Genomic DNA, 14,851 nt, shown 5'->3' on the forward strand with positions numbered 1-14,851 from the left:
TTCTGGAACGAACAACTACGTGAGAGGTGTCTAGATACATCCGTCTATGTTCATACTCCATGATTGACGTTTGTAACGTCTATAACATATGTAACCACCGACCGTTACAATTAACCACGGATATGGAAAGTTAAAGAAGACGAGACATCAGAAAACACATAAAACTTAAATTTACGCCTAAGATCTAAGCTACGGCCACGTAAAAACAAGAACTAAGACGGACACATGCAAGAAATGAAACAAAAACTTCTAGATCTAAACATATTAAGATGACTCAAACGGAAAACAACAGGTCTAACCAGAACAAAATAGAATAAGACACGTCTAAGCTAAGACATTAAATATAAAAGCGAAAATGAAAGCAGATCTAACATATCACGCATAAAACAAAATGCAAAAACTAGAAATGGAAACATGACTTCGGATTTAACTAAAACAAAACATTAAAAAGTCGATTACATCAAAAGAAAAACAGGAAACAAACAAGGGAAGCAGTAAATTGTTTCATCACCCCTTCTCGAGGTGGATTACAAAACCGAAAGCTTAAAATATGCAGAAACTAACACCAAACACCGAACTACCAGCTAACAAAACAGGACCAAGTGTGTGTGTACGAGAATTCAAGAATAAGGAAGGAAAATGAGCTCTGGTTGCAGCCTTGGAAGAGAGCTACGACCCTAACCTACTCTAGGAAAGCTGTTGAGAACCCCCTCTAAACTACTGAGCGAAAACTAAAATGGGGGAACTCCCTTTTCTTCGTGTGTTGGACTTCCTTATTTAGGGAGGCGTAGGGCTCTGATTCCTAGGGTACCACATCTCCCTGAAATGTTAATGCTACCCTTCACACTCGTAGGTGGGGTCTCTCGCTTTCTCTTCCAATGCAGAACTCTGGCTGGCTCCGTTTGAATATTGACTTGATCAGCTTAATGCCGCCGTTTTCTCCTTCTTTTCTTAATTCTTGCTTTCTCCCTCCTGATTTGTGCGATCTCCTGACTTTGGCGAATTTAACACACACTTGGCTCAAAAATGGTTGTTAGTTCATGGATTATGGTGCAGTTTTACTATGGAACACATGCATGAAAAGAGCCTCATCACATCCCTTGCATTCCCTACACAAAATTCACAAGCAAACTAAGCATATCATTTGCATAGCTCTCTCTCTCTCTCTCTCTCTCTGCATAGTCTTTCGTCGAAGCTCTACCCTTGCCATCATCTAGTTCGCCGGAGCTTGTTCCGTCTGCGGTGCTGCAACGAACAAGACGAAGCCGTTTTATTTTTGGGAACAACTGATATGCTCAGATTTTGCATGGTTTAAAGCCCGTTATTTGGTCCGTTTTTAATGTTAAAGTTACATTACATGTCCATTATTTGCATATTTTATCTATTTTGGTATTTTGACGTGTTTTATGAGAAATGTGCATATTTGAGCCTAAAAAGGGAGTCAAAACGCGTAGTAGGAAATCCGGAGTTTCAGGTGGCGTCCGGCGACCGCCGGAGTCCAGCGGCTGACAATCTGTTGCGGTCCGTTTCGTAAAAACTGTGCATGGAATGAAGACACGCCCGACGACCGCCACTCAAGAGTCAGAAAGTTTTGGAGCATTGTCTGGCGATCGCCGACCAGGGTGCGGACCCACCACAAAAGAGCGGCGAGCAGATTTGCCCTAATTTCCTCTCCAATATTTACCATATTTTGCAGCCCTTTGCCTTATTTGAGGAGCTAGAAATTCCCCCTATAAATCCCTCCCTCTAGCTTCATTATTAGTATCCTCTTTTTGCAACATATTTTCTAGAGATCAAAAGTTAGAGTGCTTCATTGTGCAAGGAGTTGAAGAAGGATTCAAGAGCATCAAAGCTACAAGGATTCAACCATTGAGTTTTATTTGGTTTAGTTTTATGTTCCAATTGTTTTACCTTTAGTCTATGTCTTTAGATTATTACATTATGTGTAACTAAATTCATAGGATTCTAGGGATGTGTTAGTAACGACTTTGGTTATACAATTTCTTTTCTATTTTAATATTCGTTTTGTTTTTACTTTGTTTATTCCCTATGTGCATAATGATACTTCATGTGAGTGACACAACTTTGGATGATTTAATATAACTTGCTACATAACCGTGAGAGGAGATTGGTGAGTTAGATCCACTTAGTACCTACTACAGTTAAAAATTCTCTCTCTAAAAAACTCTCTACCTTCTCTCTTGAATTTCGGTCATCTCCCTCACCTTTGTGTGAGGTGCATATGTGACCATTGTCCCCTTGGCCATGGTTCAGCCCGGAAGGGATTCGCCGGTGAAGGCGGTCAAGGACACAAATCCGTCCCCTCCGCCGAAATGGGTTTTTCGGCCACCCAATGCAAGACGGAAACTGAAAAGAACAACCACTCCTCACCCCGGAAAATCTAGTGTTAATACTAAACGTGATGCTCTTGCTTCACTAACGGAGACCGGGCGGGTGAGGAAGAAGATTGTTTTCGAGTTCGAAGAGTCAGCCGCCGGAATTAATGGTGGAAACTCCCCCGCCGGAGTGGGCAAGGTGAGCTCGCCGACCGGTGATAGAAAGGGAGGCCGGTGGATTAGAAAGGCTTGACCTGGTCCTTTTGAGGCCTTGCACCTCTCCATGGACCTGAACGAAGTGGAGCCGGGAGTCCTTCCATTGCTTGCGAAGGACCTGCGTTTCTCTATGGGTAAGAGGGAAACCTCGACCAAGTATCAGCCGGAAGTAGCTGCCGGAACGGGGCAGACGAGCGTGGCTGGAGCTCGGCCGGAGGATGACCCGGCCGGAGGAGAATAGTGCTGTTGCACTAGATGTGGCTCGGTCAACACTTGTGGGGGTAGCTGCAAGCATAGCTACAATAGATGAGGACATACTCCAGATCGGGGATGGTGCCAACATGCTTTCCGAGTCAACCTTTCTTGCTGCACCACTTCCGGAAATGTCTAGTTGTGCACTAGATAATAGTGAGACATGTGACTTGTCTCAAAGTGAAAGCAATTTTGAATTCAAATCTGATGCAGGTACAACCACCTTGCCCAAGGAAGCCAACGTGGATGGATAGGCTGAGGCTGACGGGAAGCCGCCGGCGCCAGAGCAAAATATGGCCCAGCATGATAATGGTCATTCCCAACCCGACAACCCAGCATTTGAGGAAGGCAGCAGCATGGTTGTACCGTTTGGGAGACCAATGGAGCCGATGGTTTCCAATGCTGATCCGCTCGGTAATGCTTGGAACCACCGTGTCAAACCGGCACTTGGGGACAAGTTAGAGAACCAAAGTGTCGAGGTAGAGAATGAAGGAGCAGTGGATAACGACCCGGTGACCCCTGATGCCAGACAGGATAAGGAGCTGGGAACAGCCGGGAGGTGCGAGGGAGTTCCATCGCTCACTTTCTCAAACGACAAAACAAAGCATTTGACGGACAAGATTGGGCACGCCATCATCGGGAAGTTCTCCCACACCATCCCGACACCACAACAAATCCAAAAATCCCTATCTCACATCCAATTCATTGATGGCTTCAAGTGGAAGTTTGTGAATACCAAACACATCCTCATTCAATTTCGGGATGCCCGAGACTACGGCCGGATGCTCAATGGCCCCAACGGAGCGCCGGTGTGGTACATAGAGCAACATTCTATGCGGGTGTTCAAGTGGACACCAGATTTTGACACTTTCTTTGAATCCCCGATTGCCGTGGTTTGGTGTAGGGTGATTGGACTCCCAATCCACCTCTACGACCAATAAACCCTTATTGCAATTGACAAGCTCTTGGGGAAGCCTATTCAAGCTGATCATGCAACACTTAACCCAAACCGACTCACTTTTGCCCGGATTTGTATTGAGATTGATATCTCAACGCCTCCACCGGAAGAGATCATCCTCAACATCCTAGGCAAGGACAGTAGGTACAAGGTGGTGTGGGAGCGTATCCCTTTGTATTGTGTGGAATGCAAGCATGTTGGGCACGTCAAGGAAGCATGCTTCACATTGAGTAAGAAAAAGGCGGAGCAGCCCACGAAGGAGCCTAGTCGACCTGCTCATACCCGTCGACCCAATCTCGGGTGGGATTCCACCCGACGGGCTTGGAGGCCAAAAGAGCCTTCGTCCGACATCCACATCCCGAACCCGAACCGAGAGACTACGTCCAGGGAGGCAACCGAGCCGGGGACAAGCAAAGAGATGGGGGGTGCGGACGGGACATCAAGAGTGAAAGCACCAACGAAGGTGCAAATCCAAGTTGATGAAGATGGGTTTTAATTAGTGTCAAACCGACAAAAAGGAAAACCGACATATACCTTTCACCAACCGCAAGGAGGTGCTCATAAAGCTAAATATTTGGAGAGTCTCCTCAAGGGCAGCAACGTGGCGACGATGTCTTTTGGGATAGGTGCCGAGGTGTGATCGATCCGGGAGGAAGTTCGACCAACCTCAATTTGTGAGGTCAATGGAAATCTTGGTTTTGTGATGCGGGTGGCATCATTCTAACTGTAATAGGGATCGTTCAGAGTAGATAGGTGGCCACTCTAGTTGATAGAGAAGCCCTCATTGTACTCTCAATGGTCTTGGCGACTCGTCACTTTTGGGCGAGTCGGTGTTTGTTTTTAAAAGGATACTGTTAATTGAGAGTGATGAATTTTCAAGTGTCTTAGGAGCTTTTAGGAGTTACATATTTAGGATTGACAACCCTAATGTTAGTAATCAACGTTTGCATCGCATGAGCATAAGCTAGGTGACTCGTTCTATCAAAGTAATAACTGTGTTAGGGTATTGTAGTTGGCATTTGTATAACCATAACTGTGAACGCACATCCATGAAATTCCTGTATTTCTATATTTTTATGTTCGTGATTTATTTGCAATTAGTTGTTTATTGCTTTCCATTATTTTCTGTTTTTAAAAATTCCCTAATCCTTCGGTTTTTCCAAATACTAATTGAGTTTTAGTAGAGGGTAGCCAGTCTGTGATTGTTTTTTCCGTGATTGATATCCGATAGTGAACTTTAGCTATACTATTCCTACTCTGTATACAGGGATTTATAGTGCTAATTAAAATTGAATCAAGTTTTTGGCGCCGTTGCCGGTGATTACAGTCACTTTGTGATTGATATCTTCAAACAAATAATTTTACTACTTTGGATTTTGATTGTTTATTGTTTTTAATTTAATTTAATTTATTTATGTTTTTGTTTCTTTCAAGTTATGTATGCGAACACGTTCTAGGAAGGACAACCTCGAACAGCTCAATCCCGGACTTGAGAGAACCCGAAGGAAAATAAGAAGTGAACAAGGATCAATGACAGACGGATCAGAGCTAGAAAGGCATCAAGCCATGGTCAAGATGTTGATGGATGAGAGAGATGCGGAAAAGGCTGCTCGTGAGGCATAGGAAAAGAAATATCAGGAGATAGTACATGTGATGCGCATGTTTAATCACAGGGATATGATTACTTTTCTCGAAGGTCCTCGTGTTGATGCTAACAACTTTGAACTGCGAATGACCCTCATACAAATGGTCGAGCAGTCTCCTTTTGCAGGTAGTGCCACAGAAGACGCCAACCGCCATCTCTCGACGTTCGTGGAAATCGCCAACACTCTGAAATTAAATGGTGTCGACGACGATGCCATAATGGTAACACTCGTTCCCTATTCCTTAATTGATTCTGCTAAAGAGTGGTTTGAGTGTATGCCCACAGAACGAGTCTCCACATGGAAGGATATAGTGGCTGCCCAGACAAGTATTACCCACCAGGCACAATTTTAAAGCCCAAGAGCGAGATCTTCCAATTTATGCAAGGCCATGATGAGCCCCTCTATGAGGCGTTTGCTTGTTTCAAAGCCCTCCTCCGCAAGTGCCCCAACCACGGTTTCACCGTGGACCATCAGTTAGGAATCCCTTACAATGGATTTAATGAGAAAATTTGTACAATGTTGGATTCAGGGACAAATGGAGGATTTTTGAGGAAGACAGGATTGGATGCCATGGCGGTTGATACGCTCGGATTTTGCACGGTTTTAAGGCCATTATTAGGTCCGTTTTTTTATGTCAAAGTCACTTTACATATCGATTATTTGCACAATTTATCTATTTTGGTATTTTGACGTGTTTTGTGAGAAATGTGCATAATTGAGCCGAAAAAGAGAGTCAAAACGCAAAGTCTGGAAATCTGGAGTCAGACGACGACCAGCGACCGCTGCAAGGTTGTACGGCGACCACCAGCGCCCGGCAGTCAGAATCATGCAGTGGTCCGTCTCGAATATTTACGCTTGGAAAGGAGTCTCGCCTGGCGACCGCCGGAAGTCATGCGGCGGTCTGCCGCCGAAAGGACAGAGTCTCTGGACTCCGACCGTCGGACAAGGTGCGGTGGCCCGCCAGAGAAAGGCTGCGAATCCGACTTGACTGAGATCTGCTCTAAGATTTACCATATTTTTAAGATCTTTTCCTTCTACAATTGGGATTGACTTTTCCCTATATATAAGACCTCAAGCTTCATCAAATTCGCAGAGATTAAAAGCTAGAGTACGTCATTGTGCAAGGAGTTGAAGAAGGATTTTAAGAACATCAAGAACGACAAGGATTCAACTTACGGGTTTTATTTGCTTTAGTTTTAGGGTTTAGGGTTTAGCTTATTCCACTATGTGTAACTAAACTCATAGGATTCTAGGGATGTGTTTAGCTTATTCCACTATGTGTAACTAAACTCAACTCATAGGATTCTAGGGATGTGTTTGTATCGACTTTGGTTATACAATTCCAATTTTCTATTTAATATCCATTTTGTTTTTACTTTGTTTCTTCCCTAAGTAATTCTGATGCTGCCTAATTGAGTGACACAATCTTGCTTGATTTAATATAACTTGTTTCATAACTGTGAGAGAGTTCTAGCGATTTAGATCCACTTAGTAGACGCTACAGTTAGCTTCCCTTAAAACGGCACTGTTAATTAAGAGTGAAGACTTTTCAAGGGTCTTAGGAGCTATTTGGAGTTACGTGTTAGGATTGACAACCCTAATCTTGTAATCAACGTTTGCATCGCATGAGCATAAGCTAGACGATTCGTCCTATCAAAGTAATAACTGTGCTAGGGTATTTTAGTTTGGAATTTGTATAACCACAACTATGAACGCACATCCTTGGGATTCCTTTATCTCTATTGATTGTCTCTGTGTTTTTTGCTTGCATTTAGAAGAATGCCGTTTGGATTATGCAATGCAGCGGGTACATTCCAGTGTTGTATGATGAGCATCTTCTCAGATTTGTTGGAGGTATGCATTGAAATTTTTATGGATGATTTCACGGTGTATGAGAATTTCTTTCGATGCATGCTTGGCCAATTTGGATCTGGTATTGAGAAGGTGTTAGGAGAAGAATTTAGTCCTAAACTTCGAGAAATGCCATTTCATGGTACCCGAAGGAATAGTCCTCGGTCATGTAGTCTCTGAGAGAGGGATTCAAGTGGATAAAGCCAAGGTGGATGTAATCTCGAAACTGCCCTACCCCACGAATCAGAAGGAGGTTAGAGGGTTCCTGGGTCAGGCAGGCTTTTATAGGAGGTTCATCAAGGATTTTGCAAAAATTGCCCAACCGCTTACGCGCATCTCTTGCACAATGATGGGGAGTTTGATTTTGATGAAGGGTGCAAGAAGGCATTCCAAATGCTGAAGGATAGACTTGTCTTCGCCCCGATAATCCACGCGCCAGACTGGAATTACCCTTTGTAGTAATGTGCGATGCAAGTGATTTTGCAGTGGGAGCAGTCCTAGGTCAGAGGATTGATGGGAAAAGCTATGTCATCTTTTATGCCACGAAGACCCTCAACCAGGCTCAGAAGAACTATGATACCACAGAAAAAGAGATGTTAGCAGTGGTGTACTCATTCGAGAAATTTCGACCGTATCTATTAGGGTCGAAATTAATAGTCTACAATGATCACGCTGCGATTAAGTATCTCCTGGCCAAGAGGGAGTCTAAGCCAAGGTTGATTAGATGGGTTCTGTTGCAGCAAGAACTTAAGCCGAATATTCCAAGGGGATGCGGATGAAGCTATACCTATTGACTGGGAAGCAGTGTTGACAGTAACAGGTCTAGGAACATCACACAGGGGGAAGCGCCCGATGAATGCAGAGCCATGGTTCGCTGACCTGGCTAATTACTTAGTCACAGGAGAAATCCCAGGTTCCCACGAAATTTTCCGGGTCCAGAAAATGAAGTTGAAGAGTGAAGCCAAATACTACTTCGGGATGATCCCTACCTCTGGAGGATGTGCTCAGACCAGGTTATCTGACGATGCATCCCAGAGTGGGAACAGAAAGATGTCTTAAACCACTGCCATGCCTTAGCCTGTGGAGGTCATTTTGGACCTAGGAAAACTGCCAGGAAGGTTTTGGACAGTGGATTTTATTGGCCGACTCTGAACAAGGACACTTTTGAATTTTGTCAAGTCTATGAAAGATGTCAACTGACCAGGGAAATTTCTAGAAGAGATGAGATGCCGCAGAATCCGATAATAGTTTGTGAAATTTTCGATATTTGGGGCATGGACTTTATGGGCCCTTTCCCATCTTCATATGGGAATACGTACATCTTGGTTGCAATGGATTATGTATCCAAGTGGATAGAAGCAAAAGCTACGCCCACTAGTGAGTCAAAGGAGATAGCTAAATTTCTACGGACCAATATTTTCAATAGGTATGGGGTGCCCAGAGCCATCATTGTGTAGGCTAACTTTTAAATTTACGCAATATCTTTCAAGTATGAGTTATGTGCTTAAAATTCAAATATATTGTGTCATGCCGTATTTTGTTTTTAAGGATGTGCCACAATCTGATCGCCCTAGTGGGGAGTGAGTCCCTACTAGAAGTTATGAGTTTAATCGAATTCGGGTTTGTCTAGGGAGTGAGTCCCTATTCAAGCTAGTGTACACAGAGGGGATCGTGCGCTAGCTTTCGAGTTGGCCGGTGCGGTGATCGAGAATTTGGCCACGTTCTCGTTTCACGTATGAGGTTCAAATATGGTATGGGAGAGAGAAAAATGGACTTCAGCCATACTTTTGAGCGAGAAATGTTTTGGTGACTTGGTCTTTTGTAAAACCCCGAGTTCACTTTTAAATGCTGACACAATATTTTATTGAATTATTTTGGCACGTGTTCAGTGGATACATCAAGTACTCAGCCCTGCATATGTTTTAAAAATGTGCAGGAAATATAAGTGTTCAAGATGTGTCATGTCTTCACACGTGGCATATTCCTTCTCTCGAATGCTTCCGCTGAGTAGTTATCTTTCTTTTGAGTTCTTGTATTGTTGAGATAATATTCTTTTCAAGTTGTTGATTGTTGAGACACTCTGATTTTATTCGAGCTATTCCCATTTATTTCGAGCAATGGTCGAGTTTCGTTGTTTTCCCCTTTCTTCCCCTCTTCTTTAATCCTCTCCTAGTCGCGATTCAACCGTGTTTTCTATCCTTAGAAAATGCGGTCGTGACAAATTGGTATCAGAGCAATTTTTCTTTCCGCTCTGGACCCGAGAGTCTTTTCAACGTTAGTTTAGTTTCGGTTCACTAGACTAAACAGTTTTAGTATTGAAGGCTCAACATCCCGACTCACCACGCTCAACCGAGAAAGAGGTAATTTATTTTTATGAGAAAAGGAAGAAGAAAATTTTTTAGAAAGAAAGAAGAGAAAATTTTTGTAAGAATGAGGAAGTAAAATCTTTCCGTGAGGGACTGATTTCAAACTGAGAAGAGTATTTGCTATGTTTAAGAAAAGAGCGAGTTTTGAAGAGGAATGATGAGTTTGAGTTTGAATTTGAGTTGAGTTTGAATTTTGAGTTTGAAAGTGAGAGAGACAGTTCAATTTTTTTTAAGATAAGTTTGAATTTATGATGATGTTTGTTTGGAGAAAATGTGTGAGTTTCAAAAATATTTTGAGTTTCAAGTGAAAACGAGTAACTTTTGTTTCTTTCGAAGAGCTTGGATTGTGTAAGTGAACGAGAAACGCGAAGGTGCTGCGACATAGGATGCGAGGTGTTATGTGTTTATGCATGTTTAATTATGTGCGATATGAATGACGTTTTAAGTAATGGTTTGTAGATGTTGAGGTATGAGGTAGATTATGAAATTGTTGATGGAAGTGAAGTATGAGACAATGAGCTTTGCGTGCGAACATAGAGTAACTAAGAGATAGGCTAGGATGAACATGCTCGAATTCAGTTAAGAAGTTTCAGCTGCAACCCCACTTTCCTGAGTGATAAGATTAACTAAAATCTGTAGTTGAGCTCGAGTTAAGATGGGTAGTTACAATTTCCTATCATTTTCCCTGAACCTTAAAAACAAGGAGAATACAAAACGATGTTGCGTGTGATATGGAGTTCAAGAAGAAAAGAAGTTCAAAATGAAAAGAATTTTCAGACGAGAAAGAGTGTGAGACAAGAGGAGATGCCAAGTGATGTAATCATGCAACGACTTGAGATCGTACTCGCGATTTAAATTTTTTTTTTTTTTTTAATAAAACACCTTTTCGGTGGAGGGTTCGTGGGTCCCTCATCCCTATATTCCAAAGGAGGGTAATTACAAAGCTAGGCCACACCCAAAAGTGATGTGCCAAGATAGACGACTAAAACGGGGTAGCTAATGGTCCAAATTCCATTGAACTGGACCACAATCTACCACTTTTACAAGAGAGATACGATCTGCGCTTCCACCTCAAAATCTGCTCAAGGTCCGAGGGTGGAGGTTGAGCTGCCCAGCAGCGAGTCTTCATTCCCGTTGTTCAGCCTGTCCAACGTAAGGGGTATCATCCTGTTCAAGCCGAGTGATGTTCTCAACAAGCCTCGGAATCGATTGCCCATCAAACTGTCGGAATTGGTCTGTCTCTGCACCCAACTTAGCCAGACACGCAGCTGCTTTGTTCCCCTCTCTAGACGTGTGGATAATTTTGTTGTACAATCCTTGTTGCTGAGGATGATGCGTGCCATGGCGTGCGTTATGTGTGCCGGACCTAGCCTCTTCGAGTTGATGATCGAGAAGGCTTGGACAGCATCCGCTTCGCCCCATAAATGATTTCCGAAATCTTTAGCCAACTGGAGACCAAGGTGGGTAGCTGAGAGCTCGGCTTCAAGTATAGACCTGGCATTAAGTCTCGCGGAGAAGGCCGCAAGAACGCGTCCTCGGTGGTCTCGCACGATTCCTCCACCATCCACATCTCCTTTAATGTTGAGCTTTATCCAAGGGGGTTCTGGAGGGTGCCACTTAATCTGCATAGTAATCAGAGTAGCTCTTCTTGTTGTGGCCCGAGCTGGAGTCGGTATGAGCAGATTTACTCCACTCCACTGTCCGGAGTTGATACTGCCATTACTAATGAGATTCCATATATGCATTTTAACTCTCCAGCCAACATTAAGAGGGTTGAATCTGGTCTCATTGTGCCTACAATTATTTCGTTCTACCCAAGTGAACCACAATATGAGACATGGCATGATCCGACATAGGTGGTTTCTGGCGGATTGTTGTATCCTCCTCGACCATTTATCAAGGCGGCCTGGTATTGTATCCCCGTTCCATAAGTTCTCTGTTGAGCCTGGGAACCACCTATCAAACTCTTCCCAGACTTTCAAGGCTCCATAGCTCTGGATAAAGAGATGTTGGAGTGATTCACATCTTGGCCTAAAGGGGCAGCAATAGCACTTTGATGCTAACGAGATTTTCCTCCACTGCAGTTTCGTGTCCACCGGAATTCGGTTGGATAAAAGCCTCCAGGTGAAAATAGACATGGATAAGGTCAGCCCCTCGTTCCAAATCTCTTCCAACGCTGGGATAGTCGGCCGATGTGAGTGGCTGGTTTCGCACGCTGAGGACAGTGAGAGTTCACCATGGTCCGAGAGGTTCCATCTTGGCACAACTTGTTCATCCGCCAAAATTGGCACCATGAGGATATCTTTGACCAAGCGTTGTGGAAGACCTGCGTTGGTGTGCAGACTCTGAATTTTTGTCCAGTTCCATTGGCCTTCACACCAGAAATCCGAGATGCGGGTCATGGGACTTATTCTTTCATCAATGCAGAATTCGCGAAGAGGCCGCTCATGAAGCCAAATATCATCCCAAAACTGGACATTACCTTTGCCAATGACCCATCGGATGTGAGGATGTGCTTGACCCCATGCCTTCGAAAGCCTCTTCCAAGTAGGGCTGCTCCTGCTTGATACAGACACGGCCAGAGGGGAAGCTTTTTTACAATATTTGTTGTACATGTGGATGGCCCAGAGTGAGTTTTGTTCTCGGAACCTCCACCATAGCTTGATGTTGAAAGCTCTAAGAACTTCCGCGAACCTCCTGATTCCAAGACCTCCCTCCTTAATGGGTAGGCACACCTGTTCCCATGCAATCCAGTGGGTACTCCGTCTGTCATTAGTTGATCCCCAGAAGAATCTAGCGAGTTGTTGCTCCAGCAGTTTTATCGCCCCACTCGTCGGTTCGATAGCCTGAAAGACATGGATAGGAATCGCCTCAAGGGTGCTTTTGATGAGGGTAAGCCGACCCCCAAAGGAGAGGTGTCTGTGAGCCCATCCACTAATTCTCTATGAAATCTTTTCCCGAATAAATAAGAACATATCTGTGCGCTTGTGGCCACGATATTTTGGGACGCCAAGATGTAGGAACAGGAAGGTACCCTTCGCAAGCACCCCTTCGGCCTCAATGCCCTCTGACCATCTCACATGTGCATCATCAATATAGTAATGCAGCTTTTGAGTTGGCGAATGGATTCCGGGGCAGCTTGAGTGAAGATTAAGATGTCATCTGCATAGGCAAGGTTACTAACTTCATCACAATATCTGGTGGATTTGAACGTCATCTCCTTTCTGCCGAGTATGAGTTTGTCCAAGGACCGGGAGAGGTAGTCGGCTGCTATAACGAACAGGGCTGGGGAAATGGGGTCTCCCTGTCTCAGTCCTCGCGTTGACTTAAAGAAACTGGAAGGGACCCCGTTGACGAGGACTGAGAACCAGCAGGTGCAAATACATCTCTCCACAAGGCTTATCCAAGATTCTGGGAAACCTATTTGGCGGAGGATCTTAAGCAGGAAAGGCCATTGCACGCGGTCATATGCTTTGGCCATGTCAAGCTTGATTGCCACGTTTGGGGTGGGCACACTTCGAGAAAGCTCATGGAACATCTCCTGTGCGAGGAGGACGTTGTCATTAAGGAGTCTCCCCTTAACAAACCCGCTTTGGTTGGGGGAGATGACTCTCGGGAGGAATGGTGCTAGTCTAGCCGTAATGATCTTTGTAATGATCTTATTCAGCACCGTACAGAGACTAATAGGCCTGAAGTCTGCCCAAGATGTTGGAGAACTCTTCTTAGGGATAAGAACAATAAGAGTCGAGGTGATGCTGCGCGGTAGGTAAGCTCCCGCGAAGAATTGCTGAATAGCCTCGATGATATCCTTCCCAATAATAGGCCAGCATACATGATAAAATGTGGCCGTAAGGCCATCTGGTCCGGGAGCGCTGTCTCCCGAAATCGAGAAGACTGCCTTCTTCACTTCTTCGTCGTCCGGGGGTCTTGTGAGCTCTGCACCAAAGGAGTCATGAGGTAGCTGGTGTATTAGATCTAGGTCCGGTTCTGCCAGTGTGAGAGCCTCCAGCGCGAGGAGTTCTTGAAAGTATGTGGCTGCGGACTGCTGAATCTCGGTATCATCTGTGATCTCCCTGTTGCCAACATGGATGGAATGAATGTGTAATCGGGTCCTTTTTTGTTTTACCCAGCTCTGATAGAACTTGGTGTTTCTGTCTCCATCCGAGAGCCAACGGAGGGTAGCCCTCTGCCTCCAGAAGTCCTCCTCCATTTTGAGGAGAAGAATATATTGAGCAATGTATTTGTTAACAGCTGCCCGGTGTGCTGGGGAAGGGTCAGCTTCAAAGTTATTTTGCGCAGCTGCAACCGTCTCCTCATCCTGTTTAACCTTGCTGTGAAGGTTTCCGAACACCTCTTTATTCCAAACTTTTAGTCCCTTTCTAACTCTGCTAAGCTTTGTTTGGAGATTAAGAACCCCCCTGGCATCAGTGGTCTGGTCCCAGATCTCGCGAACAAGGTCGAGAAATACGTGATGTCGCACCCACATGTTTTGGAAGCGGAAAGGCCTACCTTTGTGTGATGCTCATTTCACTTTGCAACGTACAAGAACTGGCCCATGGTCTGATGCTATTCGCGGCAGGTTGGTAACTCGAGTTGCTTCAAAAGCGTTCACCCATGCTTCATTTATGAAGACTTTGTCTAGTCTCTCAAATAACTTGTTTTTGGCCCAGGTGAAGCTAGCCCCATCGAATCCGGGATCCAGCAGTCTGCATTCCTCGATGGTCTCTGCAAAGTCTACCATCTCCGCTTGCCGGTTAGTGACACTCCCTTCTCTGTCTTGAAGGTGAAGGATAGTATTGAAGTCGCCGCCTATAATCCAAGGAGCTCCCGTTGTAGTTTCTGCATATTCATGTAATTTATCCCAAAGCTCAAACCTTTCTGTGCGAGAGCACTTTGCATAAATGGCTGAGATATAGGTCGGATGGCCAGCTGTAGAGCTTATGTAACGTCCATGGAGGACTTGTGTCGAATCATCATCAATCTAAAAGGAGCTCCCCTGTTTTACAAAGATCCAAATTTTCCCACTCTCGTTTGTTCCTTGATAATCCAGATTCAGAATCTTCGAGAACAGCTCCGGGTTTGGTGGGATGAGCGGTTCCATTATTGCAAGAAAAGAAATATTATAAGTTAATCAATCTTCTAAGGACGTTTTGGGTCGGTGCATTCGCGATTCCCCTAATGTTCCAAAACATTAAGTTGAGAGACATTTAACAAATCAGAGCCGTA

General features: G+C 44.4%; 1 protein-coding gene across 1 annotated transcript; it reads right to left on the reverse strand.

Moving 5' to 3' along the window:
• Nucleotides 1–10,707: 10,707 nt before the first annotated feature.
• On the reverse strand, nucleotides 10,708–14,111 carry LOC148932595 (uncharacterized). The gene is made up of 2 exons (XM_089065174.1): nucleotides 12,810–14,111; nucleotides 10,708–12,471 (listed from the first exon to the last, which is right to left on the reverse strand). Exons 1-2 carry the CDS (start codon nucleotides 14,109–14,111, stop codon nucleotides 10,708–10,710), a joined length of 3,066 nt encoding a protein of 1,021 aa, XP_088921300.1.
• Nucleotides 14,112–14,851: the final 740 nt, after the last annotated feature.

Source organism: Salvia hispanica, chromosome 2 (assembly GCF_029641045.1).
Source record: "Salvia hispanica isolate PSC_SH4W2 chromosome 2, Shi_PSC_v1, whole genome shotgun sequence".
NCBI lineage: Eukaryota > Viridiplantae > Streptophyta > Magnoliopsida > Lamiales > Lamiaceae > Salvia > Salvia hispanica.